Genomic DNA, 16395 nt, shown 5'->3' with positions numbered 1-16395 from the left:
CTAGTTCCTCAACTGCTTATTTCTTTTTGGTTTTTGAAGCAGGAATTTGATTTGGTGTCTGGGTTTTGATAGGGGTGTTTATGTTTCATCAGTGTCTTCTGGTTCTTTCAGAGTTTCTCTCCTTGTCTGTCATGTGTCAGAGAGGATGCCTGTCAACCATTCTCTCTCTCCAGGGAGAAAGTCTTACTTAAAACAGCCTTAAGATTCTTATCTCCTCAAATCACCCACTTTGATGATAATATCCATTGTTCTCTTCTCTGCTTCTTGGCATATTCTAGTCAGTCTATGTATACAATTAAAAAAACAAAACAGCCCTCTGTGTCCGAAGTGCTTGGAATATCCCAGTGTTTCACAGGAGACTTTGGAAGTGGACAAAACTGTATTTCCTTCCCCAAATGAGGTTATTGTGCTCGAAATATCTCCTGGTAGTTTATTAAAGGAAACCGCAGGCAGGGGTAAGAGAGGCAGTTTCTACAGCCCGCAACCCTGCTATCTTGCCTCTTCTTTTCGACCCTCCTTCCTCCCTCTCCTCTTCTCTCCCCCACTCACCCTATTCAACCCACCCCCACATATCATGCCGTCCTCAGGGGGTAGCCCTGCAGCCCTGCTTTCTCTGGGATGGTCTGTTCTTGCCACCCGTCCCATGGAACGTGAGGAAGGAATTTGGGGTGTGGACTTCCTTGAGTGACTAGGATTAGACCCGTCGGGTCTGCAGTCAGACGAGAAGTGTGTGGGCAAAGGGAACTATTGTGTGAGGCTTCTCGGGACAGAAAGCCTGCCTTCATCTTTTACTGTGCCTGATGGACAATTGAGACATTCAGCTTATGTCTGAAAGGAAAGTGGGCCGGGATGGTCTAGCAGACCTCCCAGATGAAGGCTTGTAGGAGAAGCAAATAGAGACAAGGATTACCAACAGGGGGAACAACTGGGGCAGAGTCCTGGGAGAGAATGTTTATTTCCTTGCTCTCTAGGAGGGATTTGGAAAGAGCCATAATCCTGGGTTAGGAGTAATTTGTTACAGCAAGATGATACTTGAGTGACAGGCTGCTTCTGGCTGAGGCAGCAAGACCTGCATGCAGGGGGGTCGTGGGGCCTCCAGAAGGTCAGCCTCCCATAAATCTTCACCCTGGCTTTGGGGTTTGTTCCTCCCCAAGCAAAACTAACCAGAGGCACTGCTGACCTTTGGGCTTCCTGGGTGTAGCGTTACGAAGCATCTCCACATGGTTGTCACAGCTAGAATTTGACAATAAAAATTTGGACAAGGAGACCCTGCCAGAGCCACTGACCTCTTTCCAGTGTGACAAGGGGAAAAAAAATAAAAGGAAAACGGAGCGCGGGGTGCGGTTTCAGTTGAAGTTGGAGGACACGGAGCCCAGTCTGTCTCGCATTTGCTGTCTATGTAGACTCACTAAAACAAGTTAACTCATTGCTCTTTGACCGCCAAGTCTTTCGTTGTCTTTTGTTGTTGTGGAATGGGGGAAAGAAATACAGAATGGGGAGGAGAACCTAATTAGAAAAATCGAGCCTTGAGAGCTCCCAGCCATGGAGAAAGAAAGGAATTTTTTAGAAGTTGTGATTTTAATATCTGCTGCAATCTGATGATTCATGGGTTTAAAATAACCCTTCCAGGTCACCAGGACCCTGTTACTTGCTGGCTTTGTACCTCTCAAAGGTCATTTGTTGGCTTCGTCTCTAACAATTTCCATAGTAGACCTAAAATTTCTGGCTGTGAAATCCCCTGTGTAGTTGGAAGAAGAAATAGCAAATCTTAGCTGCCTTGGACCTGATATAATTCTTTGTCTTCATTCACATGGTTTATCCTTCAAGGTTGAATAAATGATTCAACCTTGAATACCTTGGGAGTTAGTCAAGGGGCTCTAGGTAAGTGATTTTTTTTTTTAGGTGGAGAAACTGAGGTCACAGGGTAGTAGAGAATGGGCTCTAAGATTCAGGTTTCTGAATTGCATGTGGTTTTGTTGACTCGACTGCTCTTCTGTTGTTTTTTAGCCACATGCCTTGAAACAGTCCTCTCTCCCATGTTTCTTCATCAGCACCATTAACCCAAGGTATACTGTCCTCTCTTATCTTTCACAAGGTCTTGGAGTTCCCATACCTTTGTAAGCATCCTTCCCCGAGATCCAGCACCAACCAAAATCACATTTGGAAAAATTGCTTGTTTCCCAAGAAGCTTTGGAGGGTATGATTTTGTATAGAACGGGTTCACAGGTTTTCTGTTCATTCTTCTATGGTGGAGTGTGTGTGTATGTGACTCTGTCTTCTCTCCATCCCTCTTTTTTTTTTTTTTGAGATGGAATTTCACTTTCGTGGCCCAGGCTTGAGTGCAATGGCGTGATCTTGGCTCACTGCAACCTCCACCTCCTGGGTTCAAGCGGTTCTCCTGTCTCAGCCTCGCAAGTAGCTGGGATTACAGGCATGCGCCACCACGCCCGGCTAATTTTTGTATTTTTAGTAGAGATGGAGTTTCATCACTTTGGTCAGGCTGGTCACACAAAGTCCTGACCTCAGGTGATCCACCCGCCTCGGCTTCCCAAAGTGCGGGATTACAGGCGTGAGCCACCGCGCCAAGCCTCCCCATCCCCTTTTATCTCTTAAATGAATGTGGTCACCATCAAAGATGGTGCCTGACCCTTTTTTGTTTTCAATTCATTTTAAATTCACATGTCATAAAATGTACCCATTTAAAGTGTACAGTTCAGTGGTTTTTTAGTATATTTAGTATATTTACAAGATTGTACAAACATACCAGTATCTTAATATTTTTATCATCCCCAAAAGAAACACTGTAACCCTAGCAGCCAGTCTCTACCCACCTTCCCCATAGCTCCTGGCAATCACTAATTTACTTCCTGTCTCTATGGATTCGCCTATTTTGGTTATTTCATATAAAAAGAATCATACACCATGAAACTTTCTTGATCTGCCTTTAAGTTAGCATATTTTCAAAGGCTCCTATGTTGTGGCATGTGTCAGTACTCCATTTGTTTTTATTACCGAAGAGTATTCCATTTTATGGCTGTACCACATTTTAGTTATCCAGCCACCGGTTGAGACTTGGTGCATTCTTATCCCAGAACATACCATATTCAGCTCCCAGTGACAGCCACATTCATTCCTGGGCTGCTCCATGTCTTCCAGCTATTTTCCTGGTCTCCCGTTGCCTCTGCCTACTTCAGCATGCTGTAGAGGCATGGGTAGTAACTAAAGCATTCCAATTAAGTGCATTGTACTTGGCCTTTTTATAAGAAGCAGTAATTAGAAAATATAGTGACCACAAGGTTGATATTAAAGTGAAAGATTATAAATACTTTTCTGCCTGAAGGTAGATGGCCTCTGGCCTGCCTCTTAATGGGAGGTTCCTCCAGCAGCTTGCAAGCATTCATTATTTGTTAGTCATCAGCTTAGCGGCCAAGGGGCATTAGCCTGTCTTGCTCTGTCTGCTGAAGACTTTGAGAGACATGGGAGGGCAAGGGCTGCTCCTTTTGAATTCTTCCAATGTCTTCATGTCCTTTAACCGCCTGGCTTAGGGACTTGTGTCCTGGTGGTGGAGCTGACATTTGTTTGGAATCCACAGCCCTTTGGGTGGGACTCAATCTTGGGGTTGCCTGAAGACTTCGAGATGGCTAGGTCTGGGCCTCTTTTGGTCACAATGGAACAAGACTGTCTCAGAGGCCAGAGTCTGTCTCACCAGCCCCCTGTCTTGGGACTGCACCATTGCAGGGTCTTTGCCCTCCCCTGGAGATTTCTCTCCTGCCTGGGCACCCATTGGCCATTCTACCCGTAAGCTCAGTAGGGTGTAGGCAAAAGAGTTCTGGCCTGGAAGTACCAAAGTCCTGCATTCTGGTTTCAGTCCCTCATAACTGTGTATAACTAAGTCACTTAATTTTCTCTGCCTCGCTTTCTTCTGTTTTAAGATGGATTTGGAGATTATTGGCTTTGACCACCTAAAAAGGATGTAGTGACAATCAGTTTGGAGGTCTAAAATAGCCTTTGAGGAAGTAAAATGGAATCTTCAAATGGACTACATGCTGATTATTGACACTGCCCTAGCACCGATAGTTGATGCTAATGACTGATCATCAAAATTGCTTGGCAAGTTGGAAAAAAATACGTACAGATCCTGGGCCACTACCAAGTTTCATTTAACAGATCTGGAGTGCATCAGGAAAAAAGTCCCCTTAAACAAGCCAGCAAGGTTTGGATACTGTGCAACCATTTTTTTTTTTCCTTTTGAGATGGAGTCTGGCTGTGTTGCCCAAGCTGGAGTGCAGTTGCGCAACCTTGGCTCACTGCAACCTCTGCCTCCTGGGTTCAAGCAGTTCTCCTGCTTTAGCCTCCCGAGTAGCTGGCATAACAGGCGCCTGCCACCACATCCAGCTAATTTTTATATTTTTTGGAGAGATGGGGTCTCACCATGTTGGCCAGGCTGGTCTTGAACTACTGACCTCAAGTGATCCGCCCACCTCTGCCTCCTAAAGTGCTGGGATTACAGGCATGAGCCATTGTGTCTGGCCCTGCTTACCTTCTTTGTGTTAATTCCTGCACCATTGATGAGCTTATTGTCCCATTGACTGTGTCTTTAGATGACTTCTCTGGGCCTCAGAATATCTAGTCCATAGCTGACACAGAGCATAAGTTTAATAGTAAATGCTGCAGGAATCCATGCATTGGAGTAGAAAGAGATTTTTAGATCATGTTCCTCATTTCTTGCTGCAGACCTAGGCAAAGAGTGGAGAAGAGGTTGTCCAGTGAAGAAATGAAGTGACATGCCAAGTCAATGGAAGAGCTAGGTCTGGAAAATAGGTTTCCAGACTCTTCCCTTTCTACCATGCTTTTCCTGGGAGTATGCACTCCTAATTTGAAGAGTGACTTTTGGGGGAGGGTGGAAGGAAGGCCTGGGCCTCAGCCTAAGGGGCCCATTCATTGGTTGTGAGAGGAGGGTCTGGTGAAATTCCATACCGATTGTACATGTGTGAGCTGCTATACCATAGTCTCCCTGCAGAACCACTAACCTGGCAAATGCAGAAATAGTTTAGGGACAGGGCTGTTGAAGGATTGGCGGGTTAAAGAAAACAGTGAATCTCAAGTTTTGTTAATTGGATTTTTTTGTTTGTTAGTTATTTGTTTTGCTTCATTGTCTTCATCACACCAGGGGCCTCCTTAAATCTGGTAGAAAAATTTCCTTGGAAAACAATTCAGTGTTTGTCCATAGACTTGGGAGGGAGAGATGCTAGATGCTGGCTAGTCTTGCTTATACTTGGGAACACTGAGATGTTCCCTTCACCATGTACTTTGAGACACGCATCCTGGTTGAGTTCAGGCAAGGATGCCGAACAGTTGGTAAGAAAACTGGGAAAGATAGAAGGGATTTGTAAGGTAAGTCAGGATGAGTGAAAACACATCCGGTGTGCTGGAGCCCTAGGCGCTTGACTGCCACTCGCCCCTGTCACTTCAGGCAATCTGGGTCTTGCTCTGTTGGCCTTAGTTTCCTCCTTGATAACAGGTTAGTTCCACCTTTCTGCCCATTTATTTTGTAGGGTTATTGTGGATGTCGTTCTGAACTCTAAAATACCCTCTAAATATGAAGTGAAGTTAGTTCTCTTTACATTGTTATGATTAAAAATATGTATGAGAAAAAGGTTAACTGTAAGGATTTCATTGAAAATCTTATAACAACCAACTGATAGAGATAGAAGAGAAGGCTGTTAAATTGTTCACACAGATGCCTTGATATCCTACCTTTTTCCCCCTATATTCCTTTTATGTGAGAAATGAGATAGTGATTTAAGGGATAAACTTATGAGTTCCGACTATGTTGGTTTTTATTTCCCCAAGTCAACCTTAATATCTTACTTAAATCTTTCTTTTCTTTTTTATCTTTCTTTTCTTTCTTTTTTCTTTTCCCTGCCTCCCTCCCTTCCTCCTCCTCCTTCTGCTTCTTCTTCTCTCTCTCATTTCCTTTTCTCTTCTTCCTTTTTTTTTTGAGACTGGGTCTTGCTCTGTCGCTCAGGCTGGAGTGCAGTGGCACCTTCTTGGCTTATTGCAACCTCCGCCTCCTGGGCTCAAGTGATCCTCCCACCTCAGCCTGCCAAGTAGCTGGGACCACAGGCATGCGCCACCACACTCAGCTAATTTTTTTTTTTTTTTGGTAGAGATCGGGTCTCGCTATGTTACCTAGGCTGGTCTTGAACTCCTGGGCTCAAGCAATCTTCCTGCCTCAGCCTTCCAAAGTACTGGGATTACTGGCGTGGGCCACCATGCCTGGCTTGAAATTTTTCTATGGCTTTATTCTTTCTCCAAGCACAGAGTCTACCCAACCTTCTGAGATCTTTGGTTTTCTTTTCCTAGGTAACTAGAGTACGTACTTATTTATGTTAAACAACAGCAATCATACATTTCTGAACTTCTTTTTCTATACAATCATGCTTTATAGGCAAATAAAGCCTCTGTTTTAGGCTCTCTGGATTTTTTCAAAAGATGCAATTCCTGGAGTATGTTTTTACCTAGAGCAAAGCAGCCTAGCCTCCTATACCTTCTGTATCTGCAGAAAAGTTGGTCAAACAGACTTTGTAATGATGCCCCTTACAATTCTGAAGGGACTTGTGAAATAGTTTCACAGAGTTTCAATGTTAGGTATATTTGATCAATGCTAACTTTTGAAAGACTTTGGTGCCTATATGATTCAGAGGGTAGGGCAGAATATTAAATTAATCACAACTTCTTGTATTTTAACCATTCTGGGTAAATTGGGATTCCATGACGCCCAGGCAAAATTATTTGTTTATAGAAGATGGGCTGAATTTTCCATCTTCCATTTCTGAGAAATGAGGTAGGTTTAGAAAGAGACAATCAGGCCTCTTCTTTAACAGACATGTGTGTGTCTACTAGGTGTGTGTCACAATATGAGTTCCTGAAGAAATAAGTGTCCACTGTTGGGTTGGATGCTTGTACTTCCTATTTTCTTACTTTGCACATTTTTCTGGTATTTCCCTTTCTATGGTGAGTGGCTTCTGGTCGTCTTTCCTTTTGTAAAGTGTAATGACATGAGAGTCATAATCGTGGTGCAGTCTTGTGTTGCATATTTGTAGGAGGTCCGTATGAATGGCCCGTGGTGAGGCTGCACTGAAAGGTTAGGAGCAGCCACCTTGATGTGGAGGAGGCTTGGTGACTTTGGACATGATGGGCTATGGCTGGCTCTACTCTCAGCTTTGGACTTATAAGCAGAGTATTGATTTTGTATTTTGCAAAAACCAGAAGTACAACTTTCTGGCACCAGAGGATTAGGAAGATTTAACAGCAGAAAGCCATCATGAGGATAGTATCCAATTAATTTGGTTTTTTTGGTCGGGCATGGTGGCCCCCACCTGTAATCCCAGCACTTTGGGAGGCTGAGGTAGGAGGGTCATCTGAGGTCAGGAGTTTGAGACCAGCCTGACCAACATGGTAAAACTTGATCTCTACTAAAAATACAAAAATTAGCCTGGTGTGGTGATACACACCTGTAATCCCAGCTACTCGGGAGGCTGAGGCAGGAGAATCACTTGAAGCTTGGAGGTGGAGGTTGCAGTGAGCTGAGATTGCATCACTGCACTCCAGCCTAGGCAACAGAGTAAGACTGTATCTCAAAAATACCATAATTCGTCTCCCCTTCCCTTCCCTTCCCTTCCCTTCCCTTCCCTTCCCTTCCCTTCCCTTCCCTTCCCTTCCCTTCCCTTCCCTCCCCTCCCCTCCCTCCCCTCCCCTCCCCTCCCCTCCCCTCCCTTCCCTTTCCTTCCCTTTCCTTCCCTTCCCTTCCTTTCCTTTCCTTTTTTTCTTTTTTCTTTCCCCTCTCCCCTACCCTCCTTCCCTTCCCTTTCCATCCCTTTCCTTCCTTTCTTTTCTCTCTTTCTCTCTTTTCTTTCGACAGGGTCTTGCTCTGAACCTTTTCCAGTCAGAATTGCTCAGGGATTTTTAGACTTCCATTCTGGAAAAGAGGGGGTAGTTATTTTGGTGAGATTGTGGTCTTGTGGTTAGACCTTGTGACGGGGGCCTCAGCCAAAGGGTTCAAATTTTTTTCCAAGCTTTTCCCTCACAACTTGAGTTAATCCGAAACGTTGCTGTTGGCCACCGGACATGCTTTTCTACATGCCTGTGTTTGGCTGTTTGGATTGAAGGCCCAGCGAGGGAAGGCACCCTCATCCATCTGACATGGGCAGGCCCCTACAATTTTATTCCTTAACCAGGGTATGACAAACTATGGCCCATAGACCAAAATTGGCTTGCCACCTGCTTTTGTCTGGCCAGTGAGCTAAGAATGACTTTTTATTATCATTATTATTAATATTTTTTTGAGCCAGGGTCTCGTTTTGTCACCCAGGCTGGAGTGCAGTGGTGCAATCATGGCTCCTGTAACCTCAAACTCCTGGGCTCTAGGAATCCTCCTGCTTCAGCCTTCTGAGTAGCTAGAACCTACAGGCATGTGCCACAAACATGTATCATCATGTCCAGCTAACTTTTGTTATTTTTGTAGAGTCTTGCTGTTGTTGCCCAGGCTGGTCTGGAACTCCTGGCCTTAAGCAATCCTCCGGCCTTGGCCTTCCAAAGTGTTGGGACTACAGGCCTGAGCCGCTGCACCCAGCACTTTTATTATTTTTAAATGGTTGAAACACATCAAGAGAGGAATAATATTTTCTGACACAGGAAAATGATATGAAATTCACATTTCAGTGTCTATAAATAAGGTTTTATTGGAGCACAGCCATGATACAAGACATAGACTCACTGCCTGTGGCTGCTTTTGAGTTACAATGGCTGAGTCGTGTAGTTATGACAGAGATCGTGTGGGCTGCAAAGCCTAAGATATTTGCTGTCTGGCGCTTTACAGAAAAGTTTGCCAACCCTGCCCTGAACAAATAAAGGGACAAATTCCACTTGCCCGTCCATCTGTGGAGCAGAGTCACTGAAAGGAAATACTGGAAATACTGGAAACCACATTGGTGTTTTATCAAGGATGTGAGGTTTCCTGACAACTTTGTCGCCATATCATCATCATCATCACCATCATCATCATCATCATCATCATCATCTGCCTTTTAAGTTTTCTGCTTGTTTAGAAAAGAAATTTATACAGAGCCCTCAGTAGCAGCTGTAAGGGGTCAGGTTCTCGGAGCAGCCCATCCTCGACATTCTTGTTGCTGATGGAAGATTCTCGAGGATGAAGGCCCCTCTATGGGAGCAGGCTCCATCAGTCTGGCTTCAGTAGATGCCAATTTCTGCTAAGACTATTTCCTAAAGGAGCCTCTCCTCATTTGCCTTTTCTCCCTGTTTTCATTGGGGCAAGTGGAAGAGGAGAAAAATAATTAGAGATGCTCACCTTTTTCTTTTTGCTGGCAATTTAACAGTCTTTTCAGCTGCTTTGATTCCTTTCAGGCCATTGGTGTTGTATATATTTCAAGATTTGCTCACAGGTCCAAAGCTTAACTTAAGCTCCCTGAGACATATCATAAAATATGATTTGGGGAAAAACCCTAATGGGCCATGATCAGAACATTATTATTCAACAAAGGATGAAATGCTTAAGCCAAGATGGCCTTCTTTCTTTCTTTTTTTTTTTTTAAATGAAAGTTGAGCAGACTCCCTTCCAAAAGTTTTCAATGTAGGAATTCCCACAGCCCCATTTGATTGCAGTTTGTTGAAAAGTTTAATGTTTTTGTAGGCAATTCATAATTTCCACATTGAACAGCCTGAGAGGAAGAGAGCTGGAGCCCACTGTTGTTTTTGTAGTGGGATGGTGGGAACTTTTTTTTTTCCCTCCCCCAAAAGGATATAAAACCAAGTCAGATGGTTGGGAAAACGTGGCACAGGGTTCCAGCCCTTTTGTAAATCTGAGATGCCCCCTCCTTTAGGTCTTCCTTTAGGACCCAACAGAATAGAATTTCCTGCTGCTTAATGTCTCCAGGAAGGAAAAAAATTTTCCTCTAGGCTGTAATAGTACCTAATTTCCTTTTTCTTCCCTTTATTTATTTATTTTCCCTATTAATAAGGACCAATTGTAGAAGATGAAGGAAGCTGGGAAACCCATCACTTCTGGAGAAGGTTAATAGCTTCCTTTAGAAAATCCTGACATAATACTTATTTCCCCGAAAGGCACTTCATCAGCCTGAATGCCAGTTAAGATTCAAGGAACGGGCTTGGATTTGTGTGTACCCAGCGGTTCTGTGGCATCAAGTTGCACTGGGAAGGAGAGTTTGGGGCTGTCACTGCAGAGTCCCTGCAAGTCAGCAGGACCAGGCTGTCTTCCTGCACCATCTGGATTTGGTTAGCTCTCTCTGGGCAGTGGGGCCGAGTCTCATTTCCTCCGACAGTAATGTTATATAGGCAATGATCCTGGGCTGCCCTAACATAATTGAAAATTATGTGTATTGTAGGCTTGGAGCGCTGAAATGTGGGCTCATAAAACTATGTGGTGCAGGTAGCCTATGGAGATTGGATGTGGCACACAATGAAGCTTTTATGTAAAGTGAGAATTATAAGTCTCCATGTTAATATTGTATTATGAATATGACAGTTCTTGGGTGGGTCCTCAGGGCAGGTCTGTCACCTTCAACAAAGCCTGAGTTTCCTAATTCTACAGAGCTGGTATTTGGATGTAATCAAATCAGTTTTGCAGGTGGCCAAAGATGAAAACTTGTCCACCAATCCAGCTCTCCCCACTGAGGGACAGCATGGGGTGTAGACAGGTTCGACTCCATTTGGCGTTTTTGTTCACGGGTTTTTATGAGATGGAGAGGTGAGTGTTGGTGGGTGTCCATTTTGGTTGGTCTCAAGGAAGTGACTCTATTGAGTGGTTTTGACCAATGCAGCTCATATAGTTATGTGGTAAGTGAGAATGGGAAGAAGTTGGGATGAGACGGGGCAGTCTAGATTCCCAGAGCCCTCTGGCCTGGGTTACAGATGGAGACTGGAAATATTTACTTTAGTGGTTCTCAACTTGAGATGATACTGCTCCCAGAGAAGGTATTTGGAAGTGATGAGATGGTAAGGATGACCGAGGGGGTTCCTGTTGGTATTTACTGTCTGGGGGCTTGGAGTCCTAGAAGTCCTTCAGTGTTTGGGGCAGACTCCCCACCTAATACCCTGTCGCAGATAGGACAACTCCTTCGGTACAGAGATGAAAAAAACAGATCACTGAAGCAAGGGGAGGGTCTTGTGGCGAGATACAGACAGAACCAGACTAATAATTAGGTTGCTCACCATGGGAGGCCTCTAGGTGAGAGCTCTGAATTTGTAGCAGACGCACCCACCTTGTATAGATCCTAGATGTGGTGGGAAAATCGACTGTGTACTTTGGCAGGTAGTTCTTGGGCAATGATCTTCCAGCTTTAGGTATAACCAAATTTGGTTTGAATTTGCCGAGCAGTCGTATCTTCGAGGAACTCCGTCGGCTGGCTTGTGGATGGCTTTGGCACTTCTGTCTCTCGTGGGATTTGTGCAAACCCTTCTTTCTGTATTATCCTTTCCTGTCTTTTTTCTTTCTATTGAAATTGTTCTGACCATCAAGACCTAACTCTGTGCAGCCTTCCCCAGTCTCTTGTCCCAGAAATTCTGTCATCTTTCTTGGTATTTCCTGAGTCCCTGAGTCTCTGTCACAGTGTCACCATATTCTGTCTTGATCTACCTGTGTCTGTAAGGCTCCTCATGCTGGCAAAAGCTCCCTGAGAGTGGACATCTTTGTATCTCCTAATGCTTGTCACAGCCTGTACACAAAGCAAGTAGTACTCAGTGTTCATTGAGTAAAGTTTTCTATAGAATTAATATTAAAACCAGCCATTTATTTTGCTTGAGGAGGTCTCCGAAATGACCAAGGTGTCTCCTTATATCTTATATCCCCTCCAAGCATTCATTAACTCATGGATTAGTGAGTTGGCCTTGGGAAACATAAAGGCTCATCTCCATGTGCTTCTAAGCATTGTGTCTAAGTTCTGTTTGGTTTCCTGAGGGAAACTGTCGTAATGTTACCAACAGAAGTTAAATGCCTAAGAGTTTCTTATACGTGGGCTGAGTACCTCTGTGACTGGGCATGCCACCTCACCTCATTTTACCTTGTCTGCAAAATGAGGAAGTGGGTCAACTCATCGTTCAAATCTCACTGAAAGCTAATGGATCACTTTTGACAGAAGTAGCTCCCTTGGGCCGTATATTCATTTCCTAGCTTGGAGGAAGGTGGGGACAGACAGAATTGACTTACACCTTTATTTGTATCTCTGTGGTAAACCTGTGCATACTAAAGCATTCCTCTGGTCTTTTGAGATGAGTGTATACGTTGTGTCTGGCACTGTGCATCTTTTACCAAGAAATAAGTTTTGTTGAGTAAACTTGGGTCATATGAGGAACTGCATGCTCACCTTACTCAAATAGCTTTTGCTACCTAATGGACAGCTGCTCATATGTACTTGACTTCCTTTAAAGTGAAGGATGATGACATTTGAAAAACGGAGGTTGAGAAGGAGCAGATTTGGAATTGATGGTTTCCTAGTACACTTCTGGCTTGAGATTTGTGTTTTACTTTCTTCCTTCGGAATAGCTCTATATTCTTTCCTCTCCCTCCCCACCTCTCCCACTCCCCTCCACCCCCCACCAAGTTAAGGTAATAGTAATGAAATCATTTTTTCTGAAGCTACCCTGTAGTTTGAATGCAAAGACAAAAAATACAATTGCTAGTAACATTCATCTTCTATATGTGTACTTATTGAACTTGAGCTCTAAGGAAGAATCTATTGGTATTGCATGCTTTTTTTTTTTTTTTTTTTAATGATTATTTGCATGCTTGTATGTTTTTCAGTTTCTGACCCACGTCACAGTTATTTCTTGGGCTAGTTGTTCTGCATTTACTTTCTGAATTCATTGTTTTTCATTTCACTTTTGTTTCCTCTCGCCAGTATCTCCAGATGAAATGGCCACTGCTTGATGTCCAGGCAGGGAGCCTCCAGAGTAGACAAGCCCTCAAGGATGCCCGGTCCCCATCGCCGGCACACATTGTCGTAAGTAACCTCCCAGAGATGATGGCTTCCTTTATTGAGGGAGTGAAAAAGAAAATGCTTTTTTGATGATAACGGGCCTTATTTGTCATTTTTTTTCTTCCTTTAAACACATTTTCTTTGGAAATATTCTTGGGTATAGTTTATATCTATAAGGTATTCATTTTCTGCTATTGGACCTTAATGATTGTAACCTAACCGGAAGTTTTACAAACCTTTCCTCCACTCTTTTCCATGTATTTGGTTAGAATCTGGCCTTGCGGGCTCTAGTTTATAGGACACGATCACCATGGTATGGAGGAGACTAGAAGTGGTATCAAGGCAGTTATAAAAATACATTCAGGGCAGGTGAGGTGAAGAAGAGGGAATTAGAAAACTCAAAAGGGGGTCCTGGATTTGAAACTTGCCTATTATCCTCTCCCCCAATTTATCTTCATATTTGTTGGTAACATTCTACACTAATTAGAAAAATTTCATCTGGGCTGGCTGATTTGTAAACCTAGAGTAGAAATGAACTTTGAAAGGCTAAAATGGAATTTAATTTATACATCCATGGCTTTGAAAGTATGTAGGTTCAATAAAGAAAGCATTTGTTTTTAGTACTAAGAGACTACAAGTGTGTGTCTACATATATTTTTAATGTGTTTTCTTAGGGTTTTGTAGGCTCTAAGAGTGGAATTTATAAATTAACCTCTTGAGAAGATAGCTCAGCCTTATTTGAAGATTCCCTTCTATACGTTTATGTCATGAGCTTGACTTCATGCTTCTGAAATAATTAATGGAAGGCATATTTTTATAATGAATCCATCCATGACAGGTAGAATTATGCAAAGCATGAATCAATCATGTATTTTTCATTTAAGTATCACAAAATGTTAATCATAAATACATTTTACCTCTATATTGTAATTTCTAAAAATTGCAAAATAAGTTTCTTAAGTAGAAAAATCTTAAGATGCATTCTGCCATTTTGGGCTAACTGCCTCCTTATTTTGGAGCTTGCTGTAATTGAGCATGTGTTATTTAATGAGTTATACCTCTGTCATATGTGTGTGTTTATATCACAAAATAACTTATTTTTGTAAAACCATATTTTGAGTCATCATTTGTGACAATGTCTTCTTTTCTCTGGTATAAATGAGGCATGTAGGTGTCTTTAGAAAGAAGATTGACATTTGCTAGAAGCTTCCCCTTTACTCCAACTCCACAATAAAATGGATGCTCATAATTACGTCTGCTCCTATAAGGTCAAGATTTCAGGGCTGGAAGTGACCTTAGATCATTTAGGGCCAACTTGCCCTCAGGAAAGGAAACTGAGGCCCAGAGATGCCTTAAGTGAATTGCCCAATGTCACACGCTGAGTCAGTGGCCAGAGCAAGGCTTGAATCCAGTTCTCTGCTCCCTTTCCAAGCCTTGTGGTGTCTTCTCTCCTACAGGAGGTGAAAGTAACTTGCTGTGGCTGGTTCTGTTTTGCTGACTGTAAATTGGGTCATGGTCAGGGACAGTGCCTATGTGTAAAGAAGTTGCTGGTTGGGGGTTCTAGTGCAGGTTTCTCCAAAAGTGAATGCCCTGTTGAAAAAAATTCTTAACAGACATAGAGATTTTTTTTTTTTTAAGTGTGACAGTTCTAGACACCTAGACAGTAAAGTGAAGAAGTCTGTTTCACTTTTCCCGCCTCCTTGAATTTCCCAGCGTGGTCCAGGCTTTGAGATTTATTTCTCTGCTTTTGGCAATGGTTGATGGGAATTTCCCACACTTATTTTTTAGCTACAGAGAGAGGACATTATCTTTAAAATCTCTTCATTGTTTTCTCTCTTTGAGTGAGGAGAGAAGATGTGAATCCCGGCAGTGTTTCAGAGTGGACACAGCCCCTGTGTTTGTGGCATAGGCTCTGTGGGCGGCCAGGGAGCATTATCCCCGTGTAAGAGTGGGGATTTGTCCATTTGGATAGAGCAAAGATCCTCCACCTCAAATCCCACAAGAACAGTTGCCACAACCTAGGCCCTAAGCATCTCATTTTCCTATGTAGAAATTAATGATCTGGAGGAGAAGGCAAAACATTCCTTCCAGAGCCTGTGTGGATTTTGGCCAGGGGTGCAGCAAGGGGGCTTAGGCCCCTTTTTCCTCTGCTGTGTCTTAGCGGGCGTGTTGACTACAGCAACTCCCCTGGGGCATACACACCATCTTGTAGATGGAGACCTTTGTCCAAAGCAGCCACAGCTGGCAGCTGTCTACAATCTTTTGTGCTTTCTGCTGTGCTCAGGGGGATCTGGGAATGGCCATTGCCTAGAGGGGATGGGCTGGTGGAGGAAGGTGGGCTCTGGGAGCTGGGGAGAAGGGAAAAGCCATGAACTTGGACAAAAGGACAAATGTGGTTTACATTTGTGAAATACTTGAATGCTTGTCATGAATGGTGACTGGTTCTATGAGTCAGCCCTGTGATGGGGCATTTCTGCAGTCTTCACCTGACACCAGAGATGAGAAGGAGGATATCTGGGGAGGAGGAAAGAGTTGAGGGAGATAGGAAAGTAGAGTGGAAGAAAGGCCTTGCGTTGTTGACCTCTATCCACCTGGTCACCCATAGTTTTTGGGATTGAGGACGTATACACCTTGAGACTACACATTTATGATTATATTTTTGCTGAACGTAAGGCAATGTGCCAACCAAAACCAGCTGTACCTTGGCTGGTACAGTGTGTCTGTGTTTGTAGAGGGTGCATTCTGAATGGTGGCTGATACATCATTTGGGTCTTTGTACAGTTAAACATTGGCCAGAGGGTCTGGTTCGTGTTTAGAGTTGCTGATGAAGGGCTAACTTTTCTCCAGACACTTGGGGCTCTTGTTCACACTTTGCTTTTCATTCTTTTAAGTAAGACAATTGTCACATCACAGCGTTTCATCAGACACGTTTCAAAATAATTGTCTAAGGATTGCTTCCTAATTTCTCTGAAATTTGGAATTGTTGTAACTTTTGGGCCAAGCTATTTCATAATTATTTCTAATGTCTCGTTTGAAGAATAGGGATGTATTCAGTGTTTATTATTAATCATTCGAAACTACAACTTTCACAGATTGCTAAGAAGAATAACTTCTTCCAGTACCCATTTGGGGCAGAATCTTCACATGGGAATTGAGAGCATTTCTTTGGACTATTTTAATCTGATTGGATTATTTTCATGTGGTATGTGGGTTACCACATTAGAAAAAATTGATGTGTAGAGTAAATGTTCTTAACAAGTGGAGGTCAACTGATCAAATGATATTTAAATTAACAATAGACTCCACAAATTTTAGTTCCTGTAGCTGATATAGCATCTCGTTTGTTATAATCCATTGATTCCTAATCTGTGTTCAGAGGAGA

The 16395-nt window shown here is 43.2% G+C and overlaps 1 protein-coding gene across 32 annotated transcripts in view; it reads left to right on the top strand.

Annotated features, from left to right (window-relative positions):
- The window catches only part of TCF7L2 (transcription factor 7 like 2), a 217968-nt gene that overhangs the window by 77840 nt on the left and 123733 nt on the right, over nucleotides 1-16395 (top strand). For 31 of the 32 annotated variants that reach the window (XM_032177761.2, XM_032177615.2, XM_032177767.2 and 28 more), the window contains one exon: nucleotides 12936-13037. The exons of the other annotated variant lie outside the window; for it this stretch is intronic. In XM_032177761.2, coding sequence (XP_032033652.1) covers nucleotides 12936-13037 — 102 coding nt within the window. The remainder of the gene's footprint in view (nucleotides 1-12935; nucleotides 13038-16395) is intronic. 32 annotated transcript variants of the gene reach the window in all.

This window comes from Hylobates moloch, unplaced genomic scaffold, assembly GCF_009828535.3.
Source record: "Hylobates moloch isolate HMO894 unplaced genomic scaffold, HMol_V3 SCAFFOLD_3, whole genome shotgun sequence".
NCBI lineage: Eukaryota > Metazoa > Chordata > Mammalia > Primates > Hylobatidae > Hylobates > Hylobates moloch.
Note: the sequence above shows the minus strand (reverse complement) of the source record. Positions and strands in the feature narration are given on the sequence as shown.